The sequence below is a fragment of the Equus quagga genome, chromosome 2 (genome assembly GCF_021613505.1).
Source record: "Equus quagga isolate Etosha38 chromosome 2, UCLA_HA_Equagga_1.0, whole genome shotgun sequence".
Classification (NCBI taxonomy): Eukaryota; Metazoa; Chordata; class Mammalia; order Perissodactyla; family Equidae; genus Equus; species Equus quagga.
Genome location: NC_060268.1, coordinates 97,231,429 through 97,249,500, shown reverse-complemented (window position 1 = coordinate 97,249,500; position 18,072 = coordinate 97,231,429). Strand labels below are relative to the sequence as shown.

The following is an 18,072-nucleotide window of genomic DNA, read 5'->3' as shown; positions in this document are numbered from 1 at the left end:
GGTTGCTGGATCCTGAACTGTCTTCTAAGAGGCCACAGAGAAGTGCCGCTCAGAAGAGCCCCCCCGAGAAGGAGGAATGGAGACCAAGAAATCTAGCAGCCTCTGTCTCTCACTGAGCACAGGCTCACTGAGAGGTGGACCTCTTCCTGGCTGCACGGCATCTTATGCCTCTGCAGCAACAGGAGGTGAGAGGCCCAGAGCACCACATGGGACAAGGCACCACTGCCTATGCTCACACGATGCTGATCAATACAGTGGGGAAAGCACAGCCCAGGCAAAATTGATGGCAGTGGGGACGACTGGGGTGAAACAAGCAGCCAAGGATCTGAGGAACAGGGGAGGCCCGAGGGGAAGCCGAGTATAAGATGTTTGATGCAGCCATCAAGTGAAGTAGACCAGTTCACCGACATCCAGAGTCCATTTGTCCTCTGACTCTCAGCAAATGCAACCCTGTGATCATTACAACACTAGTAAGTTTCAGCGTGGGAATTTGGACCAGGTCTGCTTGATTCTAGAGCCCGTGATAGTCCCATCATAACCTGCTGTCTCCACGTATATGTCCATAAATATGAAACATGAGTATGCACAGACACCATCCCTGAGAGTTACTGGAGTTCTTGGGAGAGTCTTCTTGTTAATAAGAAGAACATACTCAGATTAAGTGGACAGTAGACTACGATCTAAAAGACTACAGGGGCAGAGGTAACCATCTGAGTACCCCACACAACGAGGGCCACATCCTGGAGGCCAAAGGCCTTACCAGACGTCTACAAACCACTCTTGGACTTATAATTCACCCCAGCTCTTAGGCACATCTGTCGGAAGACATGAAACCACTGCCTCAACATTGCAGAACAGAGCCAAGAGGTGATTCCCAGACCAAGGAGGGCTGGCAGAAGACGAGGAAAAAGGAGGCGGGGCAGATCGGTCATCAGTTCTGGAAGCTGGGGCTCAGGAGCCTTGGGTAATTCCAATGATAATATCAATGAGGATGGTAACAGACACCATTAAAGATGCAGCATCTATGTCTTCCATACAAAGCCTTTACGATATTTCTTCCGTAACCTCCATGACTTTATACACAGTGACAAATAGGAAATCACTTACTAGAAATCATGGCTGACTGGTGTTGGAAAACTTTCAGAAGAAGTGCATTTATTCAACAAACGTTTATTGAACGTCCACCATGTGTTCAATTCAGAGTTCGGCACTGGAATTACTTGGATTATTAAAACATGACCCATGTCCTCTGCGAGCTCAGTTTAGGGCAGTCATGACAAAGAGACTTCATCTTCTGAGGTCATATCTAAACTCTTCATGAAAGAGTTGCATCAGCTATTAGCAATTTCTGTCCTAGGCATGGGGTTGGGGACCACAAGCACCTATGCCATATATTTCATAGCCCTTGAAATATATAAATCTACTTGTTCCTCTGGATGGTGGTGGAGCTTTCAAAAGGCCATAAGGATTCGAGCTGGGAAGTTCTTAAGTGGAGTTCAAAATAGGATGCCCAAAGGAATCCAATTGATAGGGAAGGAAAAAATCATTCAAACAACAGGTGGTAGTCTGGTGGGCTGTCCCTCTGTCCACAAGGCTCCTGCAGCAACTCTCCCCCTGAAACAGTGATAATTTCCTCCTAAAAGGAAAAAAGAGAAAAAGAAAAATTCATTTATAATCCAGAAAGGGGAATAAACATCCACCCGAGAGAGATTAGTTCAAAAGAGAAAGACTAAGAATATCTATCTGCCTCCTCCTCACTCTAACTTATAGAAATGACAGGAAAAAAATATGCTTTTAAAAAGAAATGAATCCACAAAATATGGAAAAATCAGAAGGAAGGACATCAACAGAGCAAAAATGCTGAAGAACCCTCAAAAACCAAAAGGCATACAGGATGAGATAGTCAGAGGAGTTAAGGTGGGGCAGGGGCTAGAGGAAGTGTCAGCAGGGCAGACTGGGGGACCCCAGAGAGCAGAGTTCCTTGCCTCAGGCAGGTCAGGAAGCGAGGGGAGGCACGCAGTTCCTTGGGAGGCAGAAAAGATCCAAGAAATTCACACTCCCATGCCCAAGATGAGCTACCCACCATCAACCCAACCCTTACAGCACGAAGAGACTGCATCTAGGAAACAGCAGCTGTACCCACTGATGGAGAAACAGGAAATCCACAGTTCAAAGACCCCCTTATAGCCCAAAACTTATAAACATTTAAGGAAAATCATAACCATAAAGGAAAGTGCCAAACTCAACAACAGAGCCGACTCCCAAGAAAATATCAAGCTTATAAAACAAACAGGAAGAGCCTCTAAGAGACGTGTATTTAATCTCCTCGGTGGAATGAGAAGATACATCATCCGTGAAACAAGAATGGGCTATTTCAAAAAAAAGAACCAATTAAAGGAGCTGGAAATGTAAAAGATGCCCGTTCAAATTAAAAGAAAAATTTCAACAGAAGAACTGAAGAGGAGAATAGACACAACTAAAGAGCAATTTAGTCGCCGGAAGAATTGACACATCAATAAGAGAGACATCAAAGAAGAAAAATGGATGAAGGATATGAACAGACAATTCACAGAGGAAATCCAAGTGGCCACTAAAATACGAAAGATCCTCAGCATCAGTGATAATCAGAGAAATGAAGCTTAACAACAGTGATGGACAGTGTCTGCCCATCTGATGGGAAAAAATTAACATGACTGATCATCCCAGTGTTGGCAGCAGCGTAGGGAAATGGCCTCATCCACTTTTGGCAAGAGCATGAATTGGTGCTATATCTTTGGAAAGCAATCTGGCAGATCTTTTCAAATTAAAACGCGCATAGACTCCTATCCAGCAATTCCAGTTCGAGGGACCCACCCTAGAGAAATACTTGCACACGTGCCCAAAGTGACACACACAAGCAAGTCTCGGCAGCGAGGTTTGTGACCACGGAGACCTGAAAGCTGCAGACGTGGCCTTCAGAAGGAGGACGGACAACTAAAGTGTAACATGCGTCCAAACCGTGGAATACCACAGAGCATTTACAAGCACGGGGTACACGTATGACACGGGAAGACCTCACGGATGTATTCTAGTAACAGCCAGCATGTCCTGATAACTTACAAACGTGGGTGTATTGTTTCAGCACTTTGCACAGAGAAAGCTCCTCGAATCTTCACAGTGACCCTACGAGGCAGCACTGTTACTAACCCATCTTACTGGAGAGGAGACCAAGGTACAAAGGTCTGAGCAGCTGCCCCAAGTTACACACAGAAATGAAGCTGAGATTTAAAACTTGGCAGCCTAATTCCAGGGACCATGCCTTCAAAAAATACACTCTATGATACATTAACGATGCTAAAAAAAAAATCAAATTTCTGAGCTACTGGTAAAGGATTATCCAATTTATGTGAAAAATAACAAAACTATGTATTTCCTCACGGATGTAAATTTCTACATTAATGCCCAGGAAACACCTGAACAAGTATGTTACGAGGCAAACTGATAATTCAAGGTGGAGGATGAAAACGGAGATTTGAAACCGATGAGCCCCTCACCTCATATTGTGTTTGATTTTTTTTAGAATGTAATCATGAATTAAGCGTGTAATTAAAATTTTAATTTATAGAAGCTGGCCACCAGATCTCCAGGTGGGCATAAATGCGATCTCTCTTTAGTGTCAGGAACTAAATCGGCCGTCTCAAGTCTTAGATCTGGGAGAGAACACAGACCTTCCAAGACATCTTGGCAAGTGTTCCTCTGTGGGAACCTGTCCACAGCATCTCTGAGAAATGGATGTTTGCCCTTCGCTTGAATACTTCCAGGGACAAGGAGCTCATCACTGCTCAAACCAGCTTATTTTGGACAGAGGAAGCAATGTGGCATAGAGGAAAAAGCTCAAGCTTTAGTGGCACACGACCTGAGGCTTGACTCCTGGACCTGGCCGGTACCAGCCCTGAAAACTTAGACAACCTCCTGAACCTCCCTGCCTCAGTTTCCTGATCTGCAAAATGGGACTAACATGCCACCCTCAGAGCTATCATGATGACTAAATGAGAACCTGGATGTGGAGCAACAGGCACAGTGCTCGACACAGAGAAGGTGCCATATCCACACCCCCTGCCCTTCTCTCTCCTGGAGTTGTCACAAGCCTGTTCCCAACACAAGCAGAATTCTGCCTTGACCTGGTCAGTCTAGTTTTCCAGTATTACCCAGTATTGGTAAACGGGTGAATTTCTATGAACTTATAAGGTCAGAGCCCTGGGGACATCCGTGAAGAAAAAGCAATGCAGATCCAAGAGTCCACACTATCACTATTACTATTGCAAAAACCCAGTGACACAGGCAAGCAACTCTGTGAACTTTTTACAACTGCAAAGCTCAGGTGATGGTGGGTCCCTGAGCCACCACGACTCAGTCCCTTGGCATCCCTGGGTCCTGCCTCTGGGTCACCGAGCTCCCCCTCTGGCTTCCTCCCAGTTACTCCCAATGCCAGCAGCCACCTGAACACAGAAGTCACTTCTCTCTACACACGCTGTTTGGAAGGTGACATCCCTCTGGATGCGAGGTCCACGCAGGGAACAGAGAACAAAGGAACAGAGAACAAAAACAGTTCCGGGCAGTAAGGACTTCCACACCACGTTATGGTTGGCGTGCTGTTAGGGACACTCCCTCACTTAATGCTCATGGGCCCTGAGCTAAGTATTAGTCACACCCGCCTGCCCCATTAGGAAACTGAAGCTCAGGGAGATGAAGTGACCCTCCTGAGGCCACACACCTAAGTGATAAAGCTGTAGCTGGAACAAGAGACATAACTCGATGAGAAAAGCTCCTCTATCCACAGAGTTGCTCTCTAGGTTTCAGCTCATCTACGAAGCCACCAGGGGCCTGCCCAGAATGTCCTCAGGAGGGACCCCTGAGGATGAAGTTGGACAGAAGGCTGGTCAACCAGCTCCTGAGAGCTGACAGCAAGGAGCACCCAGGTACTCCAGGTGAGAGGGCGCCTGGGGAGCCTGCACCGTCAGAGGGCAAGCCCGACAGAACAGTGGGTCCCAGAGCCTGGTCTAGCCAACCTCTGGTCTCTTCTACCCGACACTGCATATCCCTGGGACCCTAAGGACCTTCTGGGGCTTCCTGCTCACTCTCCATCCCCACCTCTTAGAATGCCTGCAGCCCGGCTCCCCGTCCAGCTCAAGCTTCTGCCCAGGTCGTCTCCCCACGAGCCCCCCGAAGAGGGATACCTTGTGGAAATCAACAAGATCGGTGAGTGTGGCGTGGCGACTGGGGTCTACCCCCAGGAAGCTGTAAAAGTCCCCAGAGGCGTCCACGAGAAAGTGCTTGAACCCATTCTGCAGGCGGTAGGAGAGGGTGTAACCCCAGATTTTCTCACTGACCCGAACCAGAAACGCTCCCTCAGTCATGTTCTCCAGGAGATGCTCTGCATCTTCTCGGCTAATAATTCCTGGTTTAAAACAGAAAAAAAAAAATGTCAGCAGGTTCTGCCACCCCTGCACCCTCAGCCTCCCCCACTCACCCAGCCCCTCATCCTCCGTGGAGGGTTTGGGGAAGGGAGGGGCTTTGGGGGCTGTCTGGCTCTCGCCTCATTTCACAGAGGGCGCATCTTGGCCCAGAGCAACCAGGCGTGAGTCTGGGGACCACAGTTTCTGCTAAGACCCGAGGTTAGCATGCTTTTCTCCAAATTAAGCCACACTAATTTGGATTAATCGGGTAGGCAAAGAATCGGTAATGAGGTGGACTTATAGCACCTATCGATTACAAATACAAGTCAACACACACTGCCCTGTGGACAGCTTTAGGAGTTCTGTTTTAATGACGAGACCAGGACGACTCTGGATTCCTGACTCAGTTGTCTCTCCAATACCCGTGAATGAGCGCCTGAAAACGGTATTTCCTCTTAAGAAGTAAAAAGACTTCCTCCGTCTACCTGTGGACGCTGGGCAAACAGTTTCCTAACAGGGGCACAAAACTGAGCTTCACTCCAGCTCAAGGGACGAAACTCACTCAGGTTCTGCAGTCCTTCACGGTGCGGTTTCAAGTAGGAAAGGCGGGTCTGCCGTGGAGTTGTCGGTATGTCAGTGGCAAACCCCCGAATGCTTGGAGGAGCTGCTCTCGTCTGAGCAGGGCAGTTTACTGGATCAGGTCTGGAGGCCGGACCGTGGGAAGATGCGGGCAGTCGGAAGACCCAGACTACCTGCCAACTCTGCCCCCACCTGGCTCTCTGATCTTCAGCCAAGCACTCAACTTCTCCAACGTCCTTTGACATCTAAGTGATCATCTCAACCCTCTACTTCAAAAGCAAGTGACCATTTGGCTAATCAGGGTCTTTGGTTGTTCCATATAAATTTTAGGATTCTTTGTTCTATTTCCATGAAAAATGTCATTGGACCTTTGATAGGCATTGCATTGAATCTGTAGATTGCTTTAGGTAGTGTGGACATTTTAGCAATGTTACTTCTTCCAATCCATGATTATGGAAGATCTTGCCGTTTCTTTATGTCTTCTTCCATTTCCTTCAGTAATGTCTCATAGTTTTCAGTGTACAGGTCTTTCACCTCCTTGGTTAAATTTACTCCTAGGTATTTTATTCTTTTGGTTGCGAGGGTAAATGGGATTGTATTCTTGATTTCTCCTTCTGCTAGTTCGTTGTTAGTGTATAGAAATGCAACTGATTTTTGGATGTCGATTTTGTACCCTGCAAATTGACCCTCTTTGTTAATTATTTCTAATAGTTTTTTGGTGGATTTAGGGTTTTCTATATATATAGAATCACGTCATCCACAAAAAGTGACAGTTTCACTTCTTCCTTTCCAATTTGGATCCCTTTTATTTTTTTTTCTTGCCTGATTGCTCTGGCTAGGACTTCCAACACTATGTTAAATAAGAGTGGTGACAGTGGGCATCCTCGTCTGGTTCCTGGTCTTGGATAGCTTTCAGTTTTTCTCCATTGAGTATGACATTGGCTGTGGGTTTGTCATGTGTGTCCTTGATTATATTGAGGTACTTTCCTTCTATATTCATTTTACTGAGAATTTTTTTTATCATAAATGGATGTTGAATCTTGTCAAATGCTTTCTCTGCATCTCTTGAGATGATCGTGCAAAGGAATCCTGAGACAAAAGAACAAAACTGGAGGCATCACAATCCCTGACTTCAAAATATACTACAAAGCTACAGTAATCAAAACAGCATGGGACTGGCACAAAAACAGACACACAGATCAATGGAACAGAATTGAAAGCCCAGAAATAAACCCACACATCTATGGACAGCTAATATTCTACAAGGTAGCCAAGAACATACAATGGAGAAAGGAAAGTCTCTTCAATAAATGGTGTGGGGAAAACTGGACAGCCATGTGCAAAAGAAGGAAAGTAGACCATTATCTTACACCATCCACAAAAATTAACTCAAAATGTATGAAAGACTTGAATGTAAGACCTGAAACCATAAAACTCCTAGAAGAAAACATGGGCAGCACACTATTTGACATCTGTCTTAGCAGTATCTTTTTGAATACTATGTCACACCAGGCAAGGGAAACAAAAGAAAAAATAAACAAATGGGACTACATTAGACTAAAGAGCTTCTGCCAGGCAAAGGAAACCAGGAACAAAACAAGAAGACATGAACAGGCATTTTTCCAAAGGAGATATATGGATGGCCAATAGGTACATGAAAAGATGTTCAACATCACTAATCATCAGGGAGATACAAATCAAAATTACACTAAGATATCATCTTATGCCCAATAGAATGGCTATAATCACCAAGACAAAAAAGAACAAATCTTGGGGAGGTCGTGGAGAAAAGGGAACCCTCATCCACTGCTGGTGGGGATGCAAACTGGTGCAGCCACTATGGAAAACAGTATGGAGATTTCTCAAAAAACTTAAAATAGAAATACCATATGACCCAGCCACTCCACTACTGGGTACCTACCCAAAGAACTTGAAATGAAAAATCCAAAGTAACATATGCACCCCTATGTTCATTGCAGCATTATTCACAATAGCCAAGACATGGACGTAAACCAACTTCCCAATGACTGATGATTGGATAAAAAAGATGTGGTGTATGTGTGTGTGTATATATATATATATATATATATATATATATATATACACAATGGAATACTACTCAGCCATAAAAAAGACATAATCATCTCATTCGCAACCACATGGATGGTCTTTGAGGGCATCATGTTAAGTGAAATAAGCCAGACAGAGAAAGACAAGCATTGTATTATTTTACTCATATGTGGAAAATAAACAAACTTACAGACAAAGAGAACAATTTAGTGGTTACCAGGAGCGGGGGGGAGGATGGGCATGAGGGGGAGGATGGGCACAAGGGGTGCAGGGGCACATTTATATGGTGTTTGACAAATATTAATGTGCAACTGAAATTTCACAATGTTATAAACTATTTAGACCACAATAAAAAATTTTTTTTTAAAAAAACACAACCCACCAACTGAGAGAAGATACTTGCAAACCATATTTCTGATAGGGGTTTAATATCCAAAATATATAAAGAACACATACAACTCAACAACAAAACAAACAACCCTATCAAAAAATGGGCAGAAGATCTGAAGAGACATTTTTCCAAAGAAGATATACAGATAGCCAACAGGCACATGGAAAGATGTCCAACGTCACTAATCATGAGGGAAATGCAAATCAAAACCATAATGAAATATCACCTTACACCTGTCAGAATGGCTATAATTAACAAGACAAGAAATAACAAGTGTTAGAGAGGATGTGGAGAAAAGGGAACCTTCATACACTGCTGGTGGGAGTGCAAACTGGTGCAGCCACTATGGAAAACAGTATGGAGATTCCTCAAAAAACTAAAAATAGAAATACCATACGATTCAACTATTCCACTGCTGGGTATTTATCCAAAGAACACAAAAACACTAATTCGAAAGGATACATGCACCCCTATGTTCATTGCAGCATTATTCACAATAGCCAAGACTTGGGAGCAACCCAAGTGCCCATCAAGGGATGAATGGAGAGAGAAGGTGTGGTACATATACACAATGGAATACTACTCAGCCATAAGAAATGATGAAATCCAGCCATTTTCAACAACATGGATGGACCCCGAGGGTATTAGGCTAAGCAAAATACGTCAGAAGGAGAAAGACAGATGCCATATGATTTCACTCGTATGTGGAAGATAAACAAACACACAGATAAGGAGAACAGATTGGTGGTTACCAGAGGGGGAGGGGGTCAGGGAGGTGCAAAGGGTGAAGGGCACGTGTACGGTGACAGAGAAAAAACAGTCTATTGTGGGCGAGCAACTTCTGTCTCTACAGAAGTTGAAACATAATGATGTACACCTGAAATTTACATATTATAAACCAATGTGATATCAATAAAAATAATAACAATTTTAAAAGGCACATTATGACTTTCAAGTCAGATAAAGAATTTAAAATCATTTCAAAACTGAGAAGAGCAGTGGAAACATTGGCTCTTGTTATCATCCGTTACTTCCGGGAAGAGGTGACTTGAACATTGTCTGTTCACACACCCACTTGTTCACCCTCTACACACATTCAGGGGGATTATTTGCTGTCAGTGACACAGCAGAGGGCAGAAGGTAGCTGGCTGCCCGTCCCATGGCCCTGAGGCCCCACATACTGCGGCTTCTCCCCATCTTCAGTGCTGCTCCCAATTCACCGAAGACCCACTCCCCTCCCATTCCTCTCCGACTTGACATAAGTGACAGGGCTTTCCTCATGCCCAAAGCAGAGGACACAGAGGCAACTACACTGTCACCTGTCCCCCTTTTATCGACAACCAACACAACTGGGGGCCACCACTTTACTCCTTCCCCAGGACTTATCAGGAGGCAATCAAGCCAGCTACCCCCTCCCCAACCAGGCTACACATGGAGAAAACCTACATGGGGAGAGACAGAGGGAAGGAGGTGGGGAGCTCTCCCACCCAGGGCGCCTGAGGCATCAACATAGGATTCCTGGGGCTGCCCCATGGAGGCCTTGGTGCCTTCAGCCAGATGGGTGGTGACAGCCAACAGAGGGCCAAAAGGGCCCACCCAGAGCTGTCCAAAGACCCAACACTGCCCCTCCCCCCCGCAACACCAGGAGACCTAGACCCTAAAGGGGGCTGGAGGGTCGGGGAGAGGTAAGTAAGAGGAGACGGGGGAGAGTCAGGACTGGGAAGAAGAACCAGATGATGTCACCCCATCCCGAGTCCATGTACCCCAAGCTGAAGCCCAGCCTAGACTGGAGCTGGACCGGCCGAGCGTCACTTTGGGTGGGAGACTAAACAGTCCACTTGGAATATGACTAACATCCGACTGTGACCAGTACCCCCGGCCATGACCTCTCTGTCATCTAAAACCTTTGAAGGCCTCCCACTGGCCTCCAGCAGAGTCTGGGCTCAGGAACAATGGATGCCGGGCTCCGGGCCCCGGCCCTGCCTGCCTCTCCAGGCCCATCGCCCGCTTGCCTCATGCACCGCTCCCGGCTGCCCACCACAGGCCCCCTTGTGCAGCGCCTCCTCCTCATTCCTGGCCCCCTGGCCCAGCTGACCCTGAGTCCTCAGCCAAGGACTCCTCTCTTCTCCAGGAAGCACAGGCCGCCGGCTGCCTACAGTCTACGTTCGTGCAATTTAGAAAGAGACATCCCTCCTCCGAGGGGTTGAAATAGAAAAGGGCGGCTTTCTGGGCCAAAACGGCAAAGCTTACTCTTCTGCATTCCAAACCTTGTCCCTGCAACCACCCCCCTTGGCAGGGCCCCTTGATTCAGTGTCCAACCTGCGCAACCTTCACAGGAAGTCGTTTCTAGCTCAGGCTGCAGCAGGTCAGAGGCCCCCACCTTCTCCTGTGCCCTCTCCCCTTCATCCTTACAGGCATTTCCTCCAATAAACCTCTTGCCCTTCTGCTTCTTGGAAGACCCGAACAGACCCCAAGTGCCTGGGATGTTGGGGGGTTTGTCTGGGGCAGTGACCAAGCGTGTGGACTAAAATCACAGCTCAGGGACCTGATCAACAGGTCGCCTTGGGCAGGTGACTTAAGCCCCTCTGAGACCCAGTTCCGTGTCCTCATCTATTAAGTGGTACTGATAATACTACCTGCATCACGAGGCTGTTTGAGAATTCGTTAAAGGAAACCATGAATGTGCTTATCGTGGAGCCTGGTAACACAACGACTATGTGACACACTGTAGCACATTTGCATTGGATACACTGTGTCTTACACATGTGCCAGCACTGATGTCACTTTGTGCTGGTAGCAGCGATGGGCATAGCAGTGCCAGGCTGTGCCCCCACGCCAATCCTCTCAAACAGAGGCTGCTGAGGGTGACGTCCTCTGAAGGGCACTGCTGGGATCTCTGGGCCCCAACCTGGGCCATAGAGTCAGCCGGGCCCCTCCCAGGAGAGTCTGCAGGCATCTGAGAGAATAATAAGCATCTGTGGATTCTGCCTCCTCTTTCATACTCAGCTGGAAATCCAAACTGTGATTTGGCCCAAGAAGAAAGGTGAGACAGCCTCACGGTTCAGGATGGCAAAGACCATTTCACAGAAAACCCAACCCCCAACAAAATGCCGCTGGTGGCCAGGAGCCCTGCAGGAAGCCTGCAAGGAGAAGCTGTCAGGTTTTCCCACCCCATTCGCTCTGCCCTCCCCATCTGCCTCTGCCCTGGATTGCCTCTAAGCCAACTGTCCTGGGAACTGGGCATCAATCTTACCCCACCCCACCCCACCTCGGCCCCTCCTAAACACTCTACCTCTTGGCCGAGGAAAGAGGGCTGGGCCTCGCCTCACCCCTTCTGGCTGGGAAGTGAGCACTCCGTTGGGATCACAGAAACTTCCTAACTTGCTGACGACCAGGGCTGGCTGAGGGATGCAGCCCAACCAGCCTACACTCCGGGGTGGCTGCTCCGGAATGATCATGGGAGAAGCCAACTGCAGATTCTTTCTGAGCCACTTCTCACCCCGGACAATCGGAGACATGTTGTTTCCAGGGAGATTTTCTCTCCTCCCTTCCTTTCTTCCCTTTTCCTTCCTCTCTTTAATAAACATTTATTAAGCAATCTCTGGGAGCCAGGCCCCATGCTGGGCACCTGGGAGTCAGCAATGAGTGACACACAGTTTCTGCTCTTGAAAACAAGGCTCACAGTAGCCGGTGGAGACAAAGGCCAGGTGGGCGTGGGCTCAGCTGCTGTGGTGGCAGCTAGGGGAGGCACCCCCCCCCCCCCCCCCCAGCAATGAGCCCAGGATGGAAGTGTCAGTTAGACTGAGAGCAGAAAGGCCAGGACAGAGGGACAATGCAGGGAGCGCAGTGGGCTGAAGGAATTAGCACACGGTTCTTTGTCGCTCAAGCAGGAGCTGGACAGTGGTGAGATGCAGTGGTAGGAAGGGGTCAGGCCTCAAAGTGCTCTCCACGCCGTTACAAAGATTATGGACTTAATTCTAAGGGCAACGGGGAGCTACTGATGTTTCCCAAACAGAAGAATGTGAGAATGTTCGAGGGTGGAAGATGGATCGAAGGCGCATGGACTGGAGGCAGACAAGCCAGGGATGTGAGCTCCGAAAGGGCTTCCTCATCTACGGATTGCTCCAGAGCTGTGTTTCCACAGTTGTAGCATTGAAATCCAGCTCCCAGACCAGCAGGCTGCTGGAAATGGCTTCCATCTTGAGGCAGAGAGGCAACGGGACACACTGAGGGTGACAGAAGAAGCCTCATGCCAGAGTCAGCACGGGGCACCATCTGGGGACTCTGTGGCCCTCATCTCATTTCATCTTCCTAACATCCCTGTCCTCATCCGTTCATAACGGAGGGTCCGCAAGACAAGTGACTTACCCAAGGCCACACAGCTACTAAGTGGTGGAGCCAGAATTTGAACTCAGGTCCTTGGACTCCAAGTCCAGTGCTCTTTGCCCTACACCGTGACATCTCAGGCAGAGGACAGTAAGTGCAGTGAAAGACACAAGAAGGAGGGGACTAACGGGGCCTGAAGAAGTCAGAGCAGGCTCTGCAGAGGCAAGGAAGGGGGATGTGAAGGGGGCCCGGAAGGCCGGGCAGACTCTGTGTAAGCAGTAAGTGGTGGTGCAAGGATGAAAGGGGAGCAGAAGGGACAAGATGAGTGAAGAGTCACAGTGAAGGCTAAGAATGACACATCCCCGGACATTTAGATAATGTGATACAAGAGACGCTGAATCTAAGTGTCAGCTGGTTCAGAGACATGGAGACAGAGCTGAAGGTCTAAAGCACGTACAATCTGAATCCCGAAGAGCAGAGGGGAGGAGACAATATTGAAAGAGCGAATGGTTGAGAATCAAAGACACATCACAGTGAAGCAGCCCCAAGCTCCTCAGAGTCTCACTCTGTCAACCAGACAAAAGGCAGATGACCCGCAAAGAGTAAACACAAAGAGTAAACAACTGGGCTGGTGGCCGACTTCTCAGTGACAACAACAGAAGCCAGAGCACAATGGGCCACTATTTCCAGTGTGCCGAGAGAAAAATTAGTGTGAGCCCACCTGTCAGCAAAGCCTCAAGCTGGCCCGGGACTCACCTCCCAGCCCCTCCTCCACTCCATCCAGGGCCCTGAAACCATTAGCTTGGAAGTGGACCTCAGTCACCAAATGAGCTGCTTTTAGTTCTCTGTTAAGGCTTCTCCTGGGAAAGAAAGAGACCCAGATGGGCCAGACACGACGTTTTACGTTTTATGGGTCTCAATTCATCTGACGTGCATATTTCTTAAGGCTTTCGCCGGTCCACAGCTCCTCCATTAGTGCTCAGTTCTTTCTCATTCATTTTTGTGACTTTCCTCTTTTATTGCCATACTTCCCAGATGATAGCATTAAGGAGGCTGGAATTATTAAGCTCTTCATTCTCAGTTTCTCAAAGCATCCTAAAGCGGCAGAGATTGTGATGAATGGGTTCAAACGCCTTCATTTTTTATAACTCCAAATGAAATTCAACCATGGCTAACTGGTGAGACAAGGGTTTCACGGGACAAGCTTCTTGGTTCCAGATATATTCACGCACAAGAGGGAACATCCCGTGCCCGCGATCGTCTGCTCCAAGATGACAGGCCAGGTTCGAATAACTAATGCGGCCGATCACGACAGAGGGTTGCAACCACTCAGCAAAACGACCTCTGAAACTGGCTATGCAAGGATCCTGTGCAGCACGACCCCAACCGGGCATATAAATTTATTATGGGACTCATGCCAGTCTCGCCGACAGGCCCCACAGTGTCCCTAGGACAGAGGACAGGCGACTTCCCTCTCTGTGGTGGACATTGATTGGTTCTGCCTGCCCAGGACCACTGGCCCTTCTTCTGGCCATGTGACCAAACCAGACCCAGTAAGGGAGAATACAGGGACTAATCCTGGGACTGGAGAGAAAAGTGTACCCTCTCTTCTGCTGGATTTGAATCTAGGAGAACGCGGGCACTCGAGCACAGGCCCATGCACTGCTTGAGAAAGAAAACAACGAGGTGAGCGGCAGAGCTGAGAGATGGAGAGAGGAGGTGCCGAGAACTTAAGCTCCTGGGATCAAGCAAAGCCTGAAGCTGCCCCTCCGTTTGGGTTTCTCCGTCAACTGAGCCAGTAAATTCTCTTTTTTGATGCTACAGGTTTGATTTTTTTCAGTTACTTGCAAACTTCCACGAGGGCAGAGAAATTATCGGTTTCATTCACCACATGCCTGTGTGTGCCTAGCACACAACAAGAGCTCAACATCAACAATCAACAAACCAATTATTTAAATGCCTCGCTCAGGATCCTGCCTCCGAGAGGCCCCGCCCAGGCAACATAATGATCCCAAATGTGGACAAGTCGGTTTCAGGCCATTTACTACATGAGGACTCTGCAGGCCGTACGGAGACCTGAGCAGCCCCCTTCAGGAATTCTGTGGGGGCTGATGCCAGCCTCGAGGAGCAGACACCTCCCCAGCTGGGACTAAGACATGGCGGCTGAAACAGCTGGCAAGGCCCCAGAGATGGCTGGGTGTCTCCTAGAGGAAGAGCCGCCTCTTCCTCCTCTGGAAAGACACTGACCCCCTGGGTACAATGTGCCCCGGGACAGTCACTCAACCTTCGGAGCCTCTAGCTCCTCACCTGTGCGATGAAAATGGCTGCATTGCATCACGGATGAGAGCGTGGACCATGCAGCCAGACTAGCAGGGTTGGGATCCTGCCGCCCCATGCACTAACAGTGAGCCGCGGGCAGGTGGCCTCGCTTCTCTGCTCCGCTTCCTCATTGTGAAATGGGGCGGGTGCCAGAGGCAAGTGCACAGTGATGTTGAAGAATTAAATAAGTCAATGTACGTGAGATGCTTGGAGGAGAGCGGGCATCTGTGAGCCCTGCATACCTATTACCCCTCCAGAGAGCCATGTGGGGCACAAATGAAACCCTGAAGTTCAACGTTTACTCAACACAAAGCTGTCACAAAGCAAAGATTCGATAAATTATCAGTTAAAACATACAAGCCAGCATGGCCCACAGGTGAGGCCAGCCACCCTGAGGAGCGGTCCAAGGTCAGGCGCCCCCCTCCAGGGATGCCACCGTCCCAGCGGTGCCTCTGTGCACCTCCCAGTGGACACAGCCCCACACAGAGCAGAAGGCCTGGAAGCAGAGCTGGGGACCAGGATCTCAGCCACACACCTTTGTGCAGGACAAAGTGTGCACATCCATATGGCAGCCCCACCCACGACCACCTCCCACAGCAAAGGGAAGCCCCAGACGCTCAGAGGCCCTCTTGGGGAGAAGCAGGGAGGGGAGGAAAGCCTAGAGGCTGGTCTCCCCACAGGGACCAAGTCAACAGAAAAAACTGCACCATCGAATAGGATGACGTTAAACAAAATGGACTAGAGTTTTATCCCCACTACCTGGAGGGGAAGAAGGGGGCGGCGATAATTCTTGAGATCCGAGAAATTGTGGAGAAGTAAAGGAACTTTGCTTTTTCACGTTTTCTTTGCACACAAGCTTGAAACACAGCTGCAGGAATGTCGATCCCACCCTGCTGTCTGCAGGGGGCAGATAGTGTCCCACACATCAAGACCACAGACGCAAGCCAGGCTGACCCCTCCAGGAAGTGGCCAGGGGCTGTCGCATCCCTGTGTAGGGGACGCGCTCCGCCTGGTGTGCACCTGGGGGGCTGGTGGGGGAGCGTGAATCATAACAGCCAAAAGCAGAATCATTATTTTAAATGAAACCTGTAAGCAAGTGACTCTGGCAGGCGAATCTGTAAAGAATGTAATTACTAAACAGAAGGTGCTTTGAGTCTGATAAACTTTCAGTAATTAAGCGTGAATATTAACGTGAGTCCTCATCTCCAGATGAGGCTTCTCAGCTACTCCTACGACCGGACTTTGTCCTCCAGTGAACGTCAAGGCCGCCACATTCATTTCTCAGAGAAGCAGCGAAAGAACGGTTCACGGTGGGAAGCGGAGGGGAGGAAAGTGTGTGATCTGATGGAAGCCTCATCAGACGGGACAAGCCAGGCCTTCACTGTCCTGACAAGGGGCTGTCTGGCCTCTGTTTACAGCCCCGGCCACGGGTGCTAACGACTCCTGGACGTCCTTTATTCCATCTCAGAAAAGTAACTGCTAGAAAGTTCATCAGACTGAACCAAAGCCGGCACCAGCTGCCCGGCGTCCCGGCCCTGAGGCCCTTACAGGTCGGGCGTGTAGTGGTTTGAAGACAGAGCTGTGCCCCCCAGCCTCAAGTCTCCCTTCTCAGTCCTGTGAACACATGAGGCCGAGGGCTGTGGTCTGAGCAGGAGCCCCAGGGGCCAGGGCTGGGATGAGCCTGGGGCTGGACGGGGGAAACCAAGAGCACAGGGCCCGGAGCAAGGAAAACCCAAAGGCAGCTTCCTGGAGTTGAAGAAGGTTCTAACCTGTGAGGGGACCTTCCCCGAGTTAGGGAGGCAGGAGGAACCTTCTGTAACCACCAGAAATACAACGGGACCGTCCGAAGTATATCAAATCATTGCATCACCAGAAATCACTGTTGATCGCTATTCTGTGTGCTTTTTTAAATCCAGATAGAAAATAAGAAATCAGTTCTACGAAATCAAATCCACATCCCCAGGTCCTTCAGCCTCTGACCTTCCCACACATCTTTGCTACCCACATCTGTGGATCAGAAACGAAGCACTCAGAAGAACATCTCAACCACAGGCGGGAGGCAGACCAGGCACAGAGGGTCTAAGCTCAGAAATGCAGAACCAGGGACGGCTGAAAGCAAAGAGTTCACATCTCGGGAATGCACTGCAGTCCACGCCTTCCTAAAGCAAAAAATGGCTCCGCTCTTCTTTGCAATCCTTTTCTGAGACTCTACAGCCAGTGCACGATTTTTAAAAAAAAGAAGGAAGAAGATTCCTTTATTTCTCAGTTGGAACAGCTTAAGCTGGAACTTAAGAGGAAAGTAGGTCAAGTGACCCACTTTTTTCTTCTTTAGAATTTTTGCATCTGGGATCAGACCTGGTGGAAATTTTCCCTCCCGAATTCTGCCCAGGAGAGGAAAGTCAGACATCACGGATGTCTTGACGTGATGGATCACGAGATGCTGGTCATGCCCCTAATGACCCACATGTACCCCTCACAGCTTTCAAAGCACTGTTCAAGATGAGTATCGTATTCCTAACAAAAGAAAGTTCAGGCTTGTGCTTTTTTACAGAAGCCTCAATAAGTGTCACCTTCCTCTTGTGCGCTGTCATTTGATGTCACCTTTCTCTTTACTTCCAACTGACGTCACTGGCGTGTCCCAAGGGCAGGAGCCGCCACTTTCATACTTCCAGGCCTGATGTGCCTCCCCAAAGGCGGCCGTGGTTCCTTATTCCATACGACAAACAGGAGCATTCGCCGCTTGCCAGGCACGTTCTAAACACTTTGCAAACATCATGCACTGAGTCCTCATAGCACCACAATGCAGTGGCTGTTGCTATTTCTCCACCTCCGTTTTCTTCAGCATCCTTTGCTTAACGTGGATTCGGTGCCTGAGTCCACACCGCCAGGTCCCCACTCCGGCTGCCACCTCTCAGCTGGTCCTCAAGCCTCACCCTGGGCTCGCATCCTCCC

The 18,072-nt window shown here is 48.7% G+C and overlaps 1 protein-coding gene across 1 annotated transcript in view; it reads right to left on the bottom strand.

The window, feature by feature from the left end:
* Nucleotides 1-1,210: 1,210 nt before the first annotated feature.
* The window catches only part of SH2D4B (SH2 domain containing 4B), a 92,794-nt gene continuing 75,932 nt past the window's right edge, over nt 1,211-18,072 (bottom strand). The window contains exons 8-9 of the mRNA XM_046652788.1: nt 5,217-5,437; nt 1,211-1,636 (exon numbers count right to left, since the gene is read on the bottom strand). Of these exons, the coding sequence (XP_046508744.1) occupies nt 1,544-1,636; nt 5,217-5,437 (314 nt within the window). The 3' untranslated portion in view covers nt 1,211-1,543. The remainder of the gene's footprint in view (nt 1,637-5,216; nt 5,438-18,072) is intronic.